Source organism: Anser brachyrhynchus (assembly GCF_964034855.1).
Source record: "Anser brachyrhynchus genome assembly, chromosome: 5".
In the NCBI taxonomy this organism is placed as follows: Eukaryota; Metazoa; Chordata; class Aves; order Anseriformes; family Anatidae; genus Anser; species Anser brachyrhynchus.
Genome location: NC_137699.1, coordinates 18,941,358 through 18,958,859, shown reverse-complemented (window position 1 = coordinate 18,958,859; position 17,502 = coordinate 18,941,358). Strand labels below are relative to the sequence as shown.

The 17,502-nt window shown below is 37.6% G+C and overlaps 1 protein-coding gene across 2 annotated transcripts; it reads right to left on the bottom strand.

Moving 5' to 3' along the window:
• Nucleotides 1-107: 107 nt before the first annotated feature.
• On the bottom strand, nucleotides 108-15,801 carry ZDHHC13 (zDHHC palmitoyltransferase 13). 2 transcript variants are annotated; one of them, XM_080594556.1, is made up of 17 exons: nucleotides 15,645-15,801; nucleotides 14,872-15,014; nucleotides 14,354-14,476; nucleotides 13,811-13,888; nucleotides 12,545-12,689; nucleotides 11,201-11,265; nucleotides 10,525-10,687; nucleotides 9,397-9,522; nucleotides 8,925-9,058; nucleotides 8,126-8,226; nucleotides 5,393-5,517; nucleotides 4,256-4,318; nucleotides 3,786-3,879; nucleotides 3,279-3,362; nucleotides 2,119-2,276; nucleotides 916-1,013; nucleotides 108-310 (listed from the first exon to the last, which is right to left on the bottom strand). In XM_080594556.1, exons 1-17 carry the CDS (start codon nucleotides 15,666-15,668, stop codon nucleotides 175-177), a joined length of 1,860 nt encoding a protein of 619 aa, XP_080450682.1. In that variant the 5' UTR covers nucleotides 15,669-15,801; the 3' UTR covers nucleotides 108-174. The 2 variants fall into 2 exon arrangements, with proteins under 2 accessions (XP_080450682.1, XP_080450683.1); XM_080594557.1 differs by lacking the exon at nucleotides 15,645-15,801 and adding an exon at nucleotides 15,166-15,510.
• Nucleotides 15,802-17,502: the final 1,701 nt, after the last annotated feature.

Below are 17,502 nucleotides of genomic sequence, written 5' to 3'. Positions count from 1 at the left end.
AATGTGCAAAGTGATTGTTCCATATTCGAATCTGCTGTAGCCTATGCAAAATAAGTTTAATATTTAAAACAATAATAAAAATAAAAAGCAGCTTTCAGAACAATGTGTAAAAATTAGAAAATATCCAGTTTTATTTATCTTTCAGTTCAGTGGTTTTAAAAGTCAAGCAAAACTTCATACAGAATGAACATTTTTCTCCTTTACCGGATGAAAAAGTTTGTATTGCTTGGTCCAGTCAACTACATTGGGTTTGAACATACCAAAGCACGTACACTGAAAGAAGTCTGCAAGATTCTGGAAGCAACCGAGACTGAAAATGAGAGAAACATCCATTAATAAACCTAACAAAAGATGACTGCAGGCATCAAAAATACACATCCACCATTAAGCAGTACTCTTAAGGTATAAAGCTATCAATAAGGACAGCTCTAGGTGAAGAAACAGAGTTCTCTGTTCAGCATTACTCCTCTGTTGAATTTTCAACGTGCATTACATTTAAGAATGAGATAAGTTTAAGTTCAACTCAAATACTTAAAATCAGTAAGATCTTATCTGCTCACACACAAGGGATTACAAAGTTCTTACATAACAGCGAAATCTTGGCACTAATTTCTTTATTGAGCCAAATATTGCAAGACAAGTCAGAAAGGGGACAGTATCTTAATTCTCCCTCTGGATCTCCAGAACAGACATCAAGACTGATGAACAAATTCAAGAACAATTTGCTTCCCACCTCCCAAGTAGTTTCTGCTAGTTAGAGCTGATTTTGGCACAACTTCTGTATCTCCTAACAGGCAGGACTACTGTGCCCACAGACTAGCATTTTTTTTTTTTTTATTTTGCATTTACATAGTAGTGGAGCAAATCAGTACTGAATAGATACATGCCTAAAACACCCTATTCATTAATACTCACTTGTATGAAGTTCTCCTGAGTGAAACAGGATGCTTAGAAGATTTGCTCTGCATCACTAGGTTCATTCTCTCGTGTGAGGTCAGTCCCAAGAAGGCAATCTTACAGAAAGGAAATTATAAATAACAGCGAAAGCATGAGTATCATAAACTCAAATTCTGGTCATACAAAAAAATACTACTGAAAGGGTAGGGAGGAGGAGAAGTTGGCCATATCTAACAAATATCTACTGCCATAATAAAGGACTTTGGGTAAAACAGAATCCAGAAAGCTGTAACATCAATACTTCCACAGAGAAAGCAAGCTTAAATGAGATGACTGTAAAGATTACACTTTTATACAAATGTCTGTAGAAGTTTAAGATCTATAGCAGTTAAGCACTTACCTCCTCAGATTTTGTCTATATTCTACCATAGAAATTGTTAGGAAAAGATCCTCCAAAAAAGACAAAGATGAAATAGTCAGAAATCAACGATAACTTACTCATTTTCTTGATTCCATGTCTTGTTTCAATGAGTTTCACAAAGCTCATTTTTTTTGCCCTACATTTTTCCTTACCAATTCCCTTTTCCATTTAATTTTTTTTTCTGACGACAATCTTATAAGCCCTTATAAATGGCAGCAAAATTGCTGCATGACATAGTAAGCATCATAAAGAACTACTTACAAATGACTGTGTACAAAACACAACACATCATTGTAGATATCCTACCTAGATTTTTTTTTCCCCACTGGAAAAAATGTTATTTTCCCCCTCAGTTCCTTAGACATTACAGCAATCAAGCAGCACACATTTACAATTGTGTATTTTTTCTTGTATGCTGCTGAGCTCTGTCATGGAATTTTCAACTGTGAGACTGAGTTTTCATGCCGTTGTGAGGCAGTAACACCAGTACTGTTAGTTAACGAAGTTTCTTGCCTTTAAACATGCTTTTTCATAGGTTTGGAATTTTTGATGAGTAGTGAAACCAGAATTCAGTTATAGGAATGATTTTCAGACTGTGATCCTACCTTGAACAGGGGAACGATAAGTACACAAGTACCCATGAAACTTAATGGACTGTTCTGAGATTTAAGATAAGCACTTAGATGTGACATAAATTAGAGAAGTAAAGCAGGTACAAAGCTTTTATGGGAGCAGGTCACCTAGAAGTTTTCATTTGGTAACTTGTTAAGAAAGGAACATAAACTAAAGCAAAACAATACCTGGTAAAGTTGAATAGTTAACCACAATGAAGTCCATACAATATGGAAACAGGCTAGTGCGAAGATGTAGGACACCCATGGAGAACAATATGTTATCTGTGTCACGTATGTCCATGCTCCATCTTGATGGTAACTTGTTGAGCAGTGGTTTGACCAATCTGACAATATACATTATCAGTTAATTACCTTTTAACATAAGCCACTTAAAAACTGAAAAACACATATTTGCACAGAATATTATATAGCCACATGCTCTAGAAATACCATTTTCTCACTTAAACACCCACAGTGATATGTGACTCCTTGCTAGTCTTGCTGCATAATCTTTCTGTTGTGTGTCCATAACCCACAGAAGGAACAGTCAAGGTATTAGCCAGATTTTTGTTTTGTTCATATTTTGAAGTTAACTAGTAATATTGAAGTAAGTTACTACCTCTTCTTATCAAGCCTTCTGAAATTTTACTGCATGATTATTTGTAATTTTAGGACAAGAATTTATCATTTACCTTAAACATCATCATCAGTAAAAGAAGACATGATTGTGAAAATGACAAGAAAGCAGTTTTTGTTATGTGAACTTATCCTCAAGAATTATATTATAATGGCTCTCCACATCTCCAGAATTCATTTTTTTCCCCAATTTCCCAGGGAAACACTTTGGATTATTAATGAGATATATAATTCTCTTTTCAAAATTATCACTATGCTAAAAACAAAACGAAACTTTAGCAAGTGTTCAATACAGTTATTTCTAAACAACAACAAAAACAATAAACCCTTTGCAATAATATTTTTACAAACTTATTTTCAATTGCGGGAATGGGTATACAGACTAGAATCTGTATCCTGACCCTCCTCAGCACAGCTTGCCTATGCTATCTCTAACAAAAATGGTCTCTGATATTGTATCTTCCAAAAATGGACAATCCCACTAGGGCTATATCTTAACACAACACAAACATAACAGACATTTGATCAAAGATTCCAATGTCCTGATGTATTTTCATTTAGAAAGAGAAATTATCACTGATGAAATTTGGTATCATCTTATGTTATTCCTGCAGGTATAATTACACTAGATAGAAATAAAATGTTGAAGAATAATGACTATATGCACAGGTCCCTGAAAGCTAAATTAAAATAAACTCATTGATACATACACAGAAGACTTCCATAAAGCAGCCAGACACTGGTCATAGCTAGGAACAACAGGAACAATAGGTAATAACGATGGTTCCCCATGCCTGTATTTGAGGCAAGGAAAAAAAAAAGCATGACATTTTAAAATGTTGCTTTACTTGTAATTTCTCCTTAACTTAATATGAATAAGAAGAATCTAAACCATTTCCTATTATTACCTTTGCTATACTCAAGAGAGTTTGACAAGGCTGACCTCTTTCTTAACTTTCTCCTGTAAGCCATCCAGATTTACATAACAGAATTAGCTCTAATAAAGTCAACCAGTCTCTACTCCACTCCTTTAATCATTTTATTTGTATTTGTCTTTCTCTGTCATTTAAGTAATTTCTCCCTGGCACTTATTAGTAACCCCTTCAGTATCAACTGTGTACTCTTCTATCTGTTCACTTTTTAAGGAGATAAACATTAAAAAATGTTGCAGAAATAACACATGGAGTTTTCAAATTTGATAAAACAAATACTCTCACCTATGCACTGCCCAATCCACAGAGAATGCTGATCATATCTGGCTACGCAGGAATCACAAGCAAGACAATGCACAGATCTCAAAGGCTTCCTTACCTAGTTGAACACAAAGGAAAGGAATACAATCATAGCAAAAGCATCTATTTTACTCAAAGTTTGCAGCATCATCTGAAGAGCACTGTCATATATGGTAACTATTACTACATAATGGGCGTCACAACACAGATAAGAGCTATGCATCTTAATTTTACCAAAAAGAAAAAAAAAAGGTAGAAATAAAGCTATTTTATTAAGAATACAGTCCAAGGATCTCAAAACTTTGTCACCATAAGAGGAGAAAAGAAATCTAAGTAACACAGACAAGACAAGGCATGTAATGCTTGCATTACAAGAAGTGAGGGAAAAAACAAGATTGTAGTGTTGAGTAAAAAACAGGCTAGAAAAAGAAAAGAAATATCAAGGCTTCACTTACAAGACACGATGTGCAAAATGTTCTGAAGTCCAAGCAACCTGCTTCCGCAAGAGCTACAATGTTCTGAAAGACAAAGTTTGTGCTTGTATTTGGATTGCGTTTCATGGAGGATCTATGAAGATTTTTACTTTAGGCCTTTTGCAGATATTAAGTATTTTGAGAACCAAGCACTTGCTACTCAGGGACAAGGTAAGTTCCATGACAAACAGAACAGCAAAAACTAATCCAACTTTATTCATGCGGGGTTATTTTAAAAAGTAGCTCTATGTTGCCAAAATTAATAAATAATGTGGATGAAATACTCTTAAAGAATTATATGGTATTAAGGCACAAGGTACCTCTCATATAGTCAGCCAGTCAGTTAAAGAGAGGAGGAGAGCTGCTATATGTAGTCTTCCTTTATCAGTACTAGATAGCTAGTACTACTAGCTAGTACTACTAGCCCTGTGGCAACAATATTGACAAAGTTAAAATTGCAGTTTATTCTCCCTGTCAGTCTGAAGAAATGCAATCACATGGAGAACAAAGAGATCACAAACAAAATAATCATTAGGCTGAGGGACCAAACAATCAATGTTCTACGGACTGGTTCGCCATCCCTTTTTGCCTTTGTAAAATGCAACTAGGAAATAGCACACAGTTTACGTGAAACTTAAACATAAAAATCAAATCATTATACACATCTTCAGAGCACGTGACAATTTAAACCATTTCTAGCCTTTAGTACGTCTTCTGAGCATGGACAATTGTAGAAAAGCACTGTGAGTACCTCTTGCTAACATCAGACAACTGGAACGGAAACCTTACAGAAGTTTTATTCATTAAGTGAAGTTCTGTGTGAGTTTATATCGTTGATGACATCAGTGGTATGAATCTGGGTGCTTGGCTGAAGCTCACAATTCAATAAGAAGATGGTGGCAAGGAAATCATGGCAGAATGATCAAGATATGGAAATAAGCAGTAGGAGGAGGAATTATCTACAACCTACACTGTTTGATGATGGAGCTAAAAGTTCTTAAAGAATATCTTACTGCTTTCAAATTTAATATACAGTTGATGACAAAAAAAAAATCAACCAGAAGGGAACACGTGGTGTACCATGCTAGTCCTTCCACTTATTTTTACAAAGTCACCTACCTCTTTTTTTTCTTTTTCTGAAGACTTAATATACCCAGGATCAGTTCTCCAAGTTTTATAGAAATAATAAAGAAAACCCACCAAGCCGAACATGACAGTGATTTCAAAAATGGTATTGGTTATATGTATTATTCAGGTTAAGGAATATATTCTTATACCACATACCACCACTATTTGCCAGACAAATAAAATATTCCAAAACCAGTGTATATTTTATAAGCAGTACAAGAAAAGGAAAAGAATGACCTCCGCTTTTCACCTCTCTGTCCCTTAGTGGCCTCTCCAGTTTGAGCTCTGGAGAGAAGCCTTTTACAACTGTTATAAACCTGCACTACAATATCCCTGTCATCCTCATTAGCAGAGGACAGACTTTTCCTTTGAATATATAACAGATATAAAATGAATTCCATTTCTTTTTTCCCCTATGAAGACTTTTTTTTGCATATCTGATTGGTATTAAGCAGCTGAGAGATTTGACTGCTGCACACACCGCTAAGTTGTCAAACAGGCTCTTATTCAGAGAGTTTTGAGTCTTGCCCTCTATTTTTTTCCTCCCCAGTTAAAACAACTGAATAAATTCAGATAGACAAATGCATCTTCTGTCATCCTGGAGCTATATCACTCCAAAAACACACACTGAAAAACAACTTCTAAAGTAATTGAACAGCTACCGGGAAACCTTCTTTCCTCACAAATATACCAGAAAATACCAAATCCAAACTGGCATTTCTAGTCTAATTGGACATTTTTTATCCTGATTTTCCCCTTTACTTTTACACGGTGGCTAACTGTGTTAATTAAGCTATGTGGAGGGAATTCATTTCTCATCAACTCTAGAGAAGTAGACTTAAATCAGTTCTTTTTAAATATGGTTCTTTGCTGCAACTTCTCTAGCAGACAAATTATTGTTGTACATATGGGAAGATAAACAGTCACTAGAAACAGAAATTCTGTTTCTGCATTTCTACACTGTGGACTAAAGACATCTGTAAGTCAGGTGAAAGGGGGAGAAAAACGTGTGAAGATTAATGATCTCCATACAACAACAGAGGAACGTGGATTGGGACAAGTCTCATACCAATTAAATTCAAGCAACCAACTTGAGAGCTTGGTCTCCTACAGCAAGGTCCATGAAGCCACCAAGAAGCAGTCAGAATGCCCATGCCTGGATTCCAACTCCATTGCCTACCTAGCCATTACATAAACAACAAACATACTGTGAATAACTCTTAAAAATTAAGAAAAAGCAACCTTGAGGTTGCAGTACTCATGAACTAAAAATATTGCAAACTAGCTCTTATTAAAATCAAGAAGAAAAAATATAAAATAATAGCACTGTATATTATCAATCCTACATTATAATGTATCTGTTCCAATGCAATTGTGGGGTACCCTTCTGACCAAGTCAGGATGATAATGCATTTCCTCTGGATACTGCTTATCTATCTGCATTTCTATCAGTTTTTGGATCTGAGAGTAGCCCTTAATGAGAATTGCTGGATTTTCATTCAGTCCAGAGAAATAGTTTGACACACATAAATGCAGTTGACTGAAATACCCAGCGCTTTTATAACACTCAGATCTGTGGCCAGTTTCACAGGAAAAACAGATTCATGAGAACAAGGGTTCTATAGAAAGACAGAAAACTATCTCGCTAAGCCTTTAAGAACACTTCTGTAGTCATCATCTTCAGCAGAACTTAACTCAAACCCATATGGTGAGATTTTTTTTCTTTTAATTTAATGACAAGAAGAAAACCTTAAAACCTCACAATGCAACACTTAATAACAGGATTTTCATTTAGAAAAGCACGTGTGTATCCACAGCAGGAATATACCTGATAAGTTAATGCTAATAATTATATTAAGATGATCTTAACTGGGAACAGTACAAAAGAAAAATACCACTTAAAGGACAAAGTAATTAAAAATGAATAGCAATATACTATAGCTGGTTTAGTACAAAATTATTTACATTTTAAATGTCTCCCTAAAGGCCTTCCTTTTCACAAAGCTTTATAATAAATGGATGACCTTTGTGCAACTGAACAGGGTACTGAAAAGTGAGTGCAAACTATTAATTAAATGTTGTTGTACTCATCAGTCCAAAGCATCTTCAAATAAAGTACACAAAAGGTAGAAGTTAAGGCACCGTGCACTAGGGATGCAGCATAACCTCTGAATGAACAAACAAAGGAGACTGGAAGATCTACTTCTAAGGGAAATTAATAAATTAGTTTGCCCTTTTTTTTTTTTCTTTTTCTATGCAGAAGCATGAATAGCACTGTCAAATCCTTGTTATTTTATAAATAAGGAGTGCTTTAAAAATTGGAATGCATAATGCAAGTGTTATCCAGCTTTAGTACATGCCAAAATACATTACTGGATGAGAGACTCAATGAGGAACTATGAAGAGTCACATGGAGATGCTAACATAGAAAACAATGTTTATAACAAAGACATTTTGATATTCTGGTAACATTAAAAAATACTTCAGAATTGTACACAAATATCTGCTAGAGATAAAAGAAGATATATACTTTTAGTCCATATACAACTTTCATTTAAACTTGAAGTTATTTAACACCAGCCCGATGTAAGAAAATCAATCTTACCAGACATTAACAGTCATGTGGAATTATCTGGGACTGCTCGTTACTATTTGCATGACTAGACTTAATTTACTAGGAAGGGTAAGGAAAGTTCTATTGCATTTCTCCAGCAAAAAGGATATCAGGCACAAACCAGAAAAACCAGGTCACAGACATCCAGAAGACTGAACTTAGCATCAATGCTGTGGGAAGATACCTTAGATTCTTGAGGCCCACAAACTGCCTGAAAGAATATGAAAAGAAAGCAGTATTTGTCTTTAATTTGTTTAAAACGTAACTTAGTGGAGTACGCATTTATAATCAGTTTTGTTATTTTTAAAAAACTTCACTCAATATACTTTAAGCCTCTCTTAAAGCAATCAAAAATTGCCATACAAAGGCATTCTTTGGCCCAATACATAACAGGGTTAAAAATGCAAAAATAAACTGAAGAGTGCTCTGTTCCAGCCTAAAATTATATATCTGAACTGCTGATGCACTGGGTGAAAAGAACTTTCTCTATTTACAGACTAACAATATTGCCATTTCAATGAATACTGACTGTTGTGGTGTGGTGACCACTGCAGGAAACCTGTACAACAGCTTAAGATATCACTGAGGTGTGTGGAGCAGGGAGAGAAGGAATGGCTCATTAAAACTCATGCTGGAACACAAATACAGAGGGAAAAGTTGAAATAAAGCACATTTCTAAGCATCATGAATGGGTATCTTAGCATCTACCAGGTGCAGAACTTCAGTAACACTCTCTTTATCATTTAAATTAGCTAAGACTGCACCTTTGTTTTTCCTCAAATCTCTCAGTGATGAGAAACTATTACTTTGCACACCTAAAGACATTCCGTTTCAAGATCATTCTGAAAAGTACATATAAATATATATGGTATCTATAAAAAGTAAATACAGAGAGATAAATGCACAAACCTCACAAACAGAGCCATCCCAAACAGCAGGAAGAGAAGCAGACATCCTTTCAAAAGCCAAGAATCAGAACTTAGGTTCATTACATATCCTACGGCCCACACCGACGTCAAGGAAGATGCCAACAGCAGGAACAGCTATTAACATGACTATTGTTAAAATATGACAAAGTATTCAAGCAGGATTTACTTCAGGAGCATTCAGATAATATAATAACAAGTGCTGAGACTCAAGGTAGATAAAGCAACAAACCAATACACTGGAGGAAGGGGGGGGGTAGGGGGAACAACAGGGAAATGAAAAAAAATCCACACCTATACCACAACTAAGCACTTCCAAAGAATTTCATTTTTGTGTATCCAATTTTGGAAGCTTTCAAAAATCCAGAAGAGCTCTCAGAAAATAATTTTTATATATTATTTTGAGCACGGAATGCTGTAGCTTTATTTCCATCAATTATTACTCACGAAATTACCTCTTGTTTCTCCATTATTCTCAGTAACCTGCTATTTCTTCTGCTTCTCATTCTTTCTTCTTCCGTTAACATATAGACTATGAAGCGATTCTGAGTCTGAACTGCAAGGTCAAGTGGTGTCTCTCCCTTTAACAACAAAGTTTATTTGGTTATGTACTTCACACATAAATGTTTTCCTTTGTAACAGAAATAATAAACAAATTTAGGCAAAAACAAGAACAACTCAGTAGTTGCTTCCTCCCAACCCTTTTTACTTTAAGGCAAGGGTAGGGTAAATTCAGAGTTCGGTAGCTATAAAGACTGATACTTTCAACCAGACTGCATCCGTTTGAATTACCTTTGCACTCTCTCTGCTAACCTGAAATGCTGAACTGTCAGCTAGAATACGACATGCTTACTGAAAGGCAAGGTTTGTTGTTTATGTTAACTTCTTAAAACCAAACAGCAACATTCTAAGAGTCACACACAAAAAAGCAGCAGATAGAAAAGCTGCATAGCTCAGTACACCAACCCTGTGTAACTACACTATACAAATATCTATACAGGAGATACATACATATATATATATATATATATATATATGTATATAGTTTCAACATTTATACTTCTTGATATCGGTTTTTACAAATATTAGGACTAAGATTTTTATATGACTAGCACTTTTGACTTGCACCTACAAACAGGGATGGAAAAACACTTCAATATTTTCAGGATGACATATTCATCCCTTTAAAGTCTTTACAAGTCTCAGTGAATACGAAGACACTTATTTTTGAAAAATCTGTCATGAGTAATGCTCTTGGCCAATGTTTTAAAGCAGAGAACAGCTGAATAAAATAAAATAAAGACAGAAAAAATCTGTGAATGACACAATTATGCTCAGAGTGATCAAAAGAATTAGCTGTTCATTAAATGAATATTGCAAAGAATCTCAGCGTTCACACTTTGTGCCACACCATAAGAAAAGTGCTCATTCCTCTTGGTTTCCCAAGTAAGGATGCTTGTCTTATTCACCTCCACATTCCAGAGAATATCCAAAAGGTAGAGGACTCAGGTATTTCTTCACATTCATTTTATGCGTTCATGCCACACGGATGAAAGAAACTAAAATAATGCAAGAAATTTTACCTTGACATTTTTTATGTCCATGCTAGCACCAGCTTCCAGTAATAGACCTACTGCACTAATATTTCCTGATGTTATTGCCCAATGCAGAGCAGTGTTCTTCTGAACATTGTCAACAGCGTTGAGAGAGGGGTTAAACTTCAGTAGAAACTTTGTGGGTTCTTGTCTAGGTGAAAATAAAGTTAAACAGAACATAATCTATACTGGAGAGGAAACTCTTGAACACCCCGTAAAAAATGAATCACAGCTGAGATCTGTGAAGTAACAGCAGATACAGGATACTTTGTCTCCCAACAAGCTCATCAACAATAATCCAAGTTTAGAACTGGGGACTCACACTCAACGTTTTTCTCCAGACTATATTTGAACAAACACGAGCTATACACACAGATTTTATCTTTCTACACTTTTTATAAGCTTGCATCTCTATCACATGTATTAAGTGCACTTACTGTGAACACTTTGATTTACTTTCATAAATGTTTTTTGATTTACTTTCATAAATGTTTTTTGTCATTGCTATACCTAGTTAGCTGCTTCATAATTTCTCATCTCTTAAATACCGCATATTTTGTACAAGTAAAAGAGAGGAATGTCACTTTAAACATTTTCAGAAGACTCAGGATTGTGCCCAGAAAGTGGTGGGCAACAGGTTCTTTTTAAGTTGTTCACTACTTACCCCATCACTTTTTGTGCTGATAACATTAAAGGCGTTTGTCCATTGAAGTCTGTTGTGTCTATGTTCTAAGTGTAAGAAAAAGATAACAAGCAAGTATCACTGATTTCAGTAAACGCTTACATGGTCAGATTCTGAGCTACACAGCTGACTTAGCCACACTGCAGAAGTGGAAAGAAACCAAAATATACCGGCCAAGAAGCCAACACTCATTTAAATAAATTTTCTTCCTTCCATGGGTCTTGCACGTCATTCATTTCAGGATATGCTGAATGTCCACTACAGATACTTTAAAAGGAATCATGTGGATATAATTCCTTTAACTCACCGTATTTCTTGTCCTCTCTTGAGCAAAAATACCATAAATAGAGTTTATGTTGGGAAGCATTAACATTTAAGCATTAACAACATTAACTATCTTCCTTGTGTAAACAGAGGTGTATAACAGAATGTCCAAATACATAAAACTGGTTTATTAATAGAACAAAAAAAATGATTACGCATCAATACATAGAGATCTAACTCGTATTACCTAATCTTTTCCCTTCTCTTTCACAATGAAGGTTTCCTTCTCTCCTACCTCCACCCATCATTGAATTAGAGCAGATTTAGTTATGTTTTGTAATCGCTTGCATTTTTTAATAGAACATAAACTTTCATAAGTTTGTGATGTATACCATCTATATCTACATTCCAGAAGGTGGTTTTCTATTTAAGAGAGCTCTAGGAGAAAGAAAATAAACTTACCAAATCTTTAAATCTTATCACATGGTGTTTTGAAAAAACACTCTTGATCACAAAAGCACTCTCCTCTCAATTTTATTAGCGAATTGTTACAGCGGTCATCAGTTCTGCTTACTTCAGGTATAAGCTAAGCAGATATTAATTAAAGTGGATATGACATAAAACATATAGTCAGACTAGGTCTGATTTTTTTAATAGAAATTTCTGTATTCTGTATATTACACATGCTTCAACTGATGGCCAATTGCAGAGATTACTAGTTACAAATCTGTAATCAAACAGTGGATGCTTCATGATGTACTTCATATAATTCTGTTATCAGTTTTAAAAGCCAGTTGTTATTTATACAGCATCACATGTGTTGCTGAGCTTTAACAATTCTGGATTGTAAAAGGATGACAAGACAACCGGAAGGCATTATATTTGTTCTTTGTTTGTTTGTTTTTTTTTAATTAAGTTTCTCTGAACATATGGCCCAGGGAAATACTTGCCAAATACCTGCTTGTCATATAGGAAACAGAACAGTAAACTCTGCAATGTATCTATAAAGCACAAGCAGCTACTCCTAACTAGAAAACAATGCTTGGGACATCAACAACATACCTGGCCCTTTGATATGAGGTAAGCTATAATGGGCATGTGTTGAAACAGCACTGCTAAATGAATGCTAGTGAATCCTTCCCCGTCAATAAGACTGGGATCTGCTCCACATTTCAACAATAATATGACCATGGGCAGGTGTCCTTGTCTGTAACGATATATGAAATGAAACTATAGTAATGACAAAAAAAAAAAAAAAGTAAATCTTAATGAAAGCCTTGCCTTAGAAATTCTTAGATACCCTGAAAAAATTTAATTTCAGAATCTTGTATTTTTATTCAGGAGACATTTTTTTAAAACTAAAGGTTTATATCAGAAGATTAAATATTTATCTCAATAAGTCAATCTATGGCAAACTGGCAATTTAGCATACAGTGTTTATTCTGCAGTAGTTTCTCCCATGAGCAGTAAATCTCGTAAAATGTATCTTTGTTCAGCAGAAGATTAAACCCAGAGAAAAGCAATACTCTTCCAGTATGAGCATTTGCACTTAGACTAGTTATTCTATAAGCAGTACTTAAGGTGAAGTATTTCCCAGAAGAAAAAGTGCATTGTTCTTTTGATCATTTTATTCAAGTCCTGTCCTGGAAGCCAGTATGATTTTACTCCACACCAAGTGCTAACAGTTATTGTTGCTCAGAAAGAGGTACTTCATGTTTGCAGTGGCAGCTATAGGAAGCCCAAGAAAAAAATCTGGCACCGCTGGGGGAAAAGGCCAAAGGTATCTATATGCTGCTGAGCAACCTGGTGTCATACTTTGGCTCTGCTGCTACATGCTAGCACTTTAAGTCCAGGACTGGAAGCGTGGAGTCTTACAGGTGCCCACCAAGTTAATTTAGGGCAGAAGCTAGAACAACTGAAAGCAAATTAACTAGACATGACAAAGTCTGTCAAAGAATACAATGTTTCCAGACTTAAACTATGCCCTAATAGGCGTCAAAAGCTAACTTCCAGGAAGGAACAATATTTAGTCTTCTTTGCCTAGTAAGGCAGAAGCTAAGAGGCCAAGTCTGGAAAGTATTGCTCTTGAGAAAATTCAAAATGCGAGTCTGACTAAAATACATTGATACACACATAACTCAACTTTGTGGCCTGCAAAGTTGCCAAGAATCAGAGAACACATTTCAGCATAATTATGGACATGCTATGAAATTCTGTACATGTGAATAAAGGAAACACAGCACAGATTTAAGATGACCACTTCTGTCCTACACAAAACGCTACTCTTAACACTGGCGGATTTACAATGAGTAGTTGCAAGCAGCATACCTAATGGCCCAGTGAAGGGGAGTTGAATTCAAATCTCCACCTAGCTGATCCACTACTGCACCTTTGGAAATATAGTATCTGTATAACAGCAATAAAATAAGATTAAAAAGTCATAAAGCATTAAAATATTATTCTAAAAATAACATATCTGTAGTAGTAAATAGCTTATAATGAAAGTTTCACTAGAAAAGCAAACAGCAAGAATATTTTTGCAGTGAATGATGCTACTTTGAGAAGTTGTTTAAGAAAAAACAACAGTAATTAGTACGACACTTAAGAAATCAGCTTTGATCTTTCTTAAACAAAACAAATCCAGGAAAATCTAATGATATCATATACTACATAATCTCATGTACAAAAGAAAAGCATGGTAACTATATTTCAGTGACATTTTCAGAAACGTAATTGGGTTAAAATTTGAATTTTATGCTTTTCTACTTAAGCAGCACACTCCCTTTGTTTTGAAGTACAATAGCAACAAAGCAATCATTACTAACACTAGCAGAATACTTGAGGTACTTTCACAGGGTCTCTAGAGCTTACTTAACCAGCTCCTGTCTGTTGTTTATTGCTGCCCAGTGAAGAAGAGTCACGTTTTCTTTGTCTGGTTGTCGAACATCGTATCCTGCTTCTACCAGTTCTTTGCATCGCTCCAATAATCCATACCTTAAAAGAGAAAAACAAGTATCTACTTATTTCTGAAACATCCTCCAATTTAAAGAATGTCACATACAAAAAAAAAGTAAATCTCAAAAAGCCTCATCCAACGGTTCCTACATGAACAAATTCCACTTTGTGTTCAACGGAAGTCTTGCAAAAAAAGTTGGTCTGAGCCTCGGTATCTAGAATTTTCTACCTAACAAAACAGACTTGGTTGCGATCATCATTGTTTATGATAAAAATATTTATAATAGCATACTGAAATGATTTATCTTCTTTCACTAGAGAGGTGATGGAACCCTAATATTTATTCACCTTTTTAAAACATCCAGCATAGCTTACATTGGAGGAAGGAACACCTGTCTATTTCAGCATCTTGCAGACATAGAACATATACTTACTGTGTAGCCTTAACAATATCAAACGAGCCAGGGTCCTCAACAACTGGATGTGATCCTGGTAGCACCGGCAGATCTTTCTCACTGTGGATGCTATGACAGTTGTGCATATGAGGTCGATGAGGCCCATGGCAATGGTTTTTACACTGTTGGTTAACAAAATATCTATCAACAAATATTATTTAAATGGGGGATACCATACCTCCCTCTTTACAAGTAGAGGCACACACTGTGCTTGCCAAGTTGCATTAATGCAAATAAGGAAGTAGATTTAAAGCAGTTAAAACATAAAACCACCTGACAAGAGGCTAATCTTTCTTCTCAGCACTGAGATACGGGAGGACAGAGTTAAGTTCTCCGAGACAAAATTACAAAGGCACTGAACTCCTGGCAGAACCAGCTCCCCACAGAACACCCTGACCGTAAACAACTGCTCGCCCGCAGCCCAGGCTTTACACCAGCTGCGACAAGCTCCGTCCTGACGCTTTGAAACACAAGAGCCCCGGTAGCCCCCCGGGCAGAGGCGCACACCCATGAGCCCGTTGCGAGGAAGCAGGGAGCTCCCCCGTGGGCCCAAGGCGGCTCCCCGAGGCCAGCAGCCAGCGGGAGACCCCAGCCCCGGGGCCGTGCCGAGCCGGCTCCGGGGCACCCGCGGCCGGCCCCCGCCTCTAACCCGCCCCCGCCGCCAACGAGCGGCCCGCCGGGCCCCAGCCCGCCGCCTCCCGGGGCCCGGCGCTGCCTCCCCGCCGCCCTCCCGTCCCCGCGGCTCCCCTCACCGCCGGGCCGCCCCCGCCGGCCATCCTCCCGGCCCCAGCTCCGCGCAACCGCTTCCTGCTTCCTGGTTACCGGCGGCGGGGCGGGGCCGGGCCGGGCCGCGTCGGCACCGGGGGGGGACGGCTGAGCTCGGCCCTCGGGGCCTGCGGAGCCCCGCAGCCGTGCCTCGGGCCCCGCCGCTTCGGCCGGTGCCGCCCCGGGCGGCGGCCATGTGGTGGCACCGCTGCTGGAGTCGGGCACGGGGCGGCTGGGGGGCGGCGGGACCGTGTCAGACATGGTTTAGTGGGTGATATTGGTGGTAGGGGGATGGTTGGACTAGATGAGCTTGGAGGTCTTTTCCAACCTTAACGATTCTATGATTTATTTATTGCTGTCTCCATCTCTATGTCCCTAAGCGCCATGTTCAACCTTTCCTTAAACACCCCCATGGATGGTGCCACCACCACTTCCCTGGGCAACCCATCCCAATGCCTGACCGCTCTTTCTGAGAAGAAACGTCCCCTCATTTCCAACCTAAACCTTCCCTGGTGCAACTTGAGGCCATTCCCTCTAGTCCTGTCACTGGTTATGTGCAAGAAGAGGCCGACCCCGAGCTCCCCACAGCTTCCTTTCAGGCAGTTGCAGAGAGCAATGAGGTCTCCCCTGAGCCTCCTCTTCTCCAGACTAAACAACCCCAGTTCCCTCAGCTGCTCCTCATGGGACTTGTGTTCCAGGCCCTTCACCAGCTTCATAGCCCTAAATAAATAAATAAATAAAACTGTGCATTTAGGACTGTCCATGAACTGGTTAAAGCACTATCTCTGTTCAGGTAGAAGCAGAGGAAGATCAGGCTGTCCTACCCCAATCCACTGACAGCAGGGGCAGAGTACGACTTCAAGCAATCATAAATCCAACCTCTAACCGGCGAACACGTGCTGTTGCCACAAGGACATTCCTTCCCCAGGTCTTTGTATGCAGTTTCCTCAATTATTTTTAAGGAAAAAAGTTTGTATAGTCACAGTAAGCCTTTCATTTATTATTAGAACAACATCTAAATATTTCAGTTAAAAACCTCAGTACTCAGCAAATGACCAAAGAATTTATCAGCTATCTTGAGAGAATCAAAAATACTTGTCAGTTAACAGAGTGGAAGATGCCCTAGTTGCTTCCCGCTTCCCCTCCCTTTTTGACCCAAGGAAAATCTCCAGCTCAGTGCTGCATCAGCAGACAGAGACCAAAATAAATTAGTAGGGCTATGTGCTGGGATTTCTGATCTAGAAAGAGAAAGCCTGCTCTGGCTTCTCATGCCTGCTTTCAGCTTGGTATTGCTGCCCTGGCAAAGGGATGATTCTTCATTAAGTTCTCTAAGACGTTTATGTCCTATTAGTAAATTTGCCAGCTACCAAAATTTCTGAGGCATGCAAGTCTGACTGAGAAAAAGGAAAACTTCAGCAAGAAACAAACAACTCAAATGCAGGTGTCTTGTTCTTTATTAGAAATAAAAATAAAAATTATTCACCATCCTGCAGCCTTTAGGCTTCCCAGTTCTCATGCTGGAAACAGTAACAAGGCTTCCCCAAAATCACTAGAATACTGTAAAGAGAAAAATGCTGGTAGCTTACAGATAAAGTGGCTATCAAAATGCTTTATACCCATGAAAGCTACTCTTTGCTGTTTTACTGACAGATGATGGTGCCTTCCACATTATATAAACTTCAGCTGAGATTTTCAAACATTTTAAATACATTAGTAAGCTGTTTAATGAGATAGGTAAACATTGCTCAGAGCACTCCTTCTATATACCTTGCTATTATTTGCTTTTCCTGTTCTTTCTACCCTCTGAACTTACTGTCTTTCAGGCTTCATTCTTCTACCTCCCCC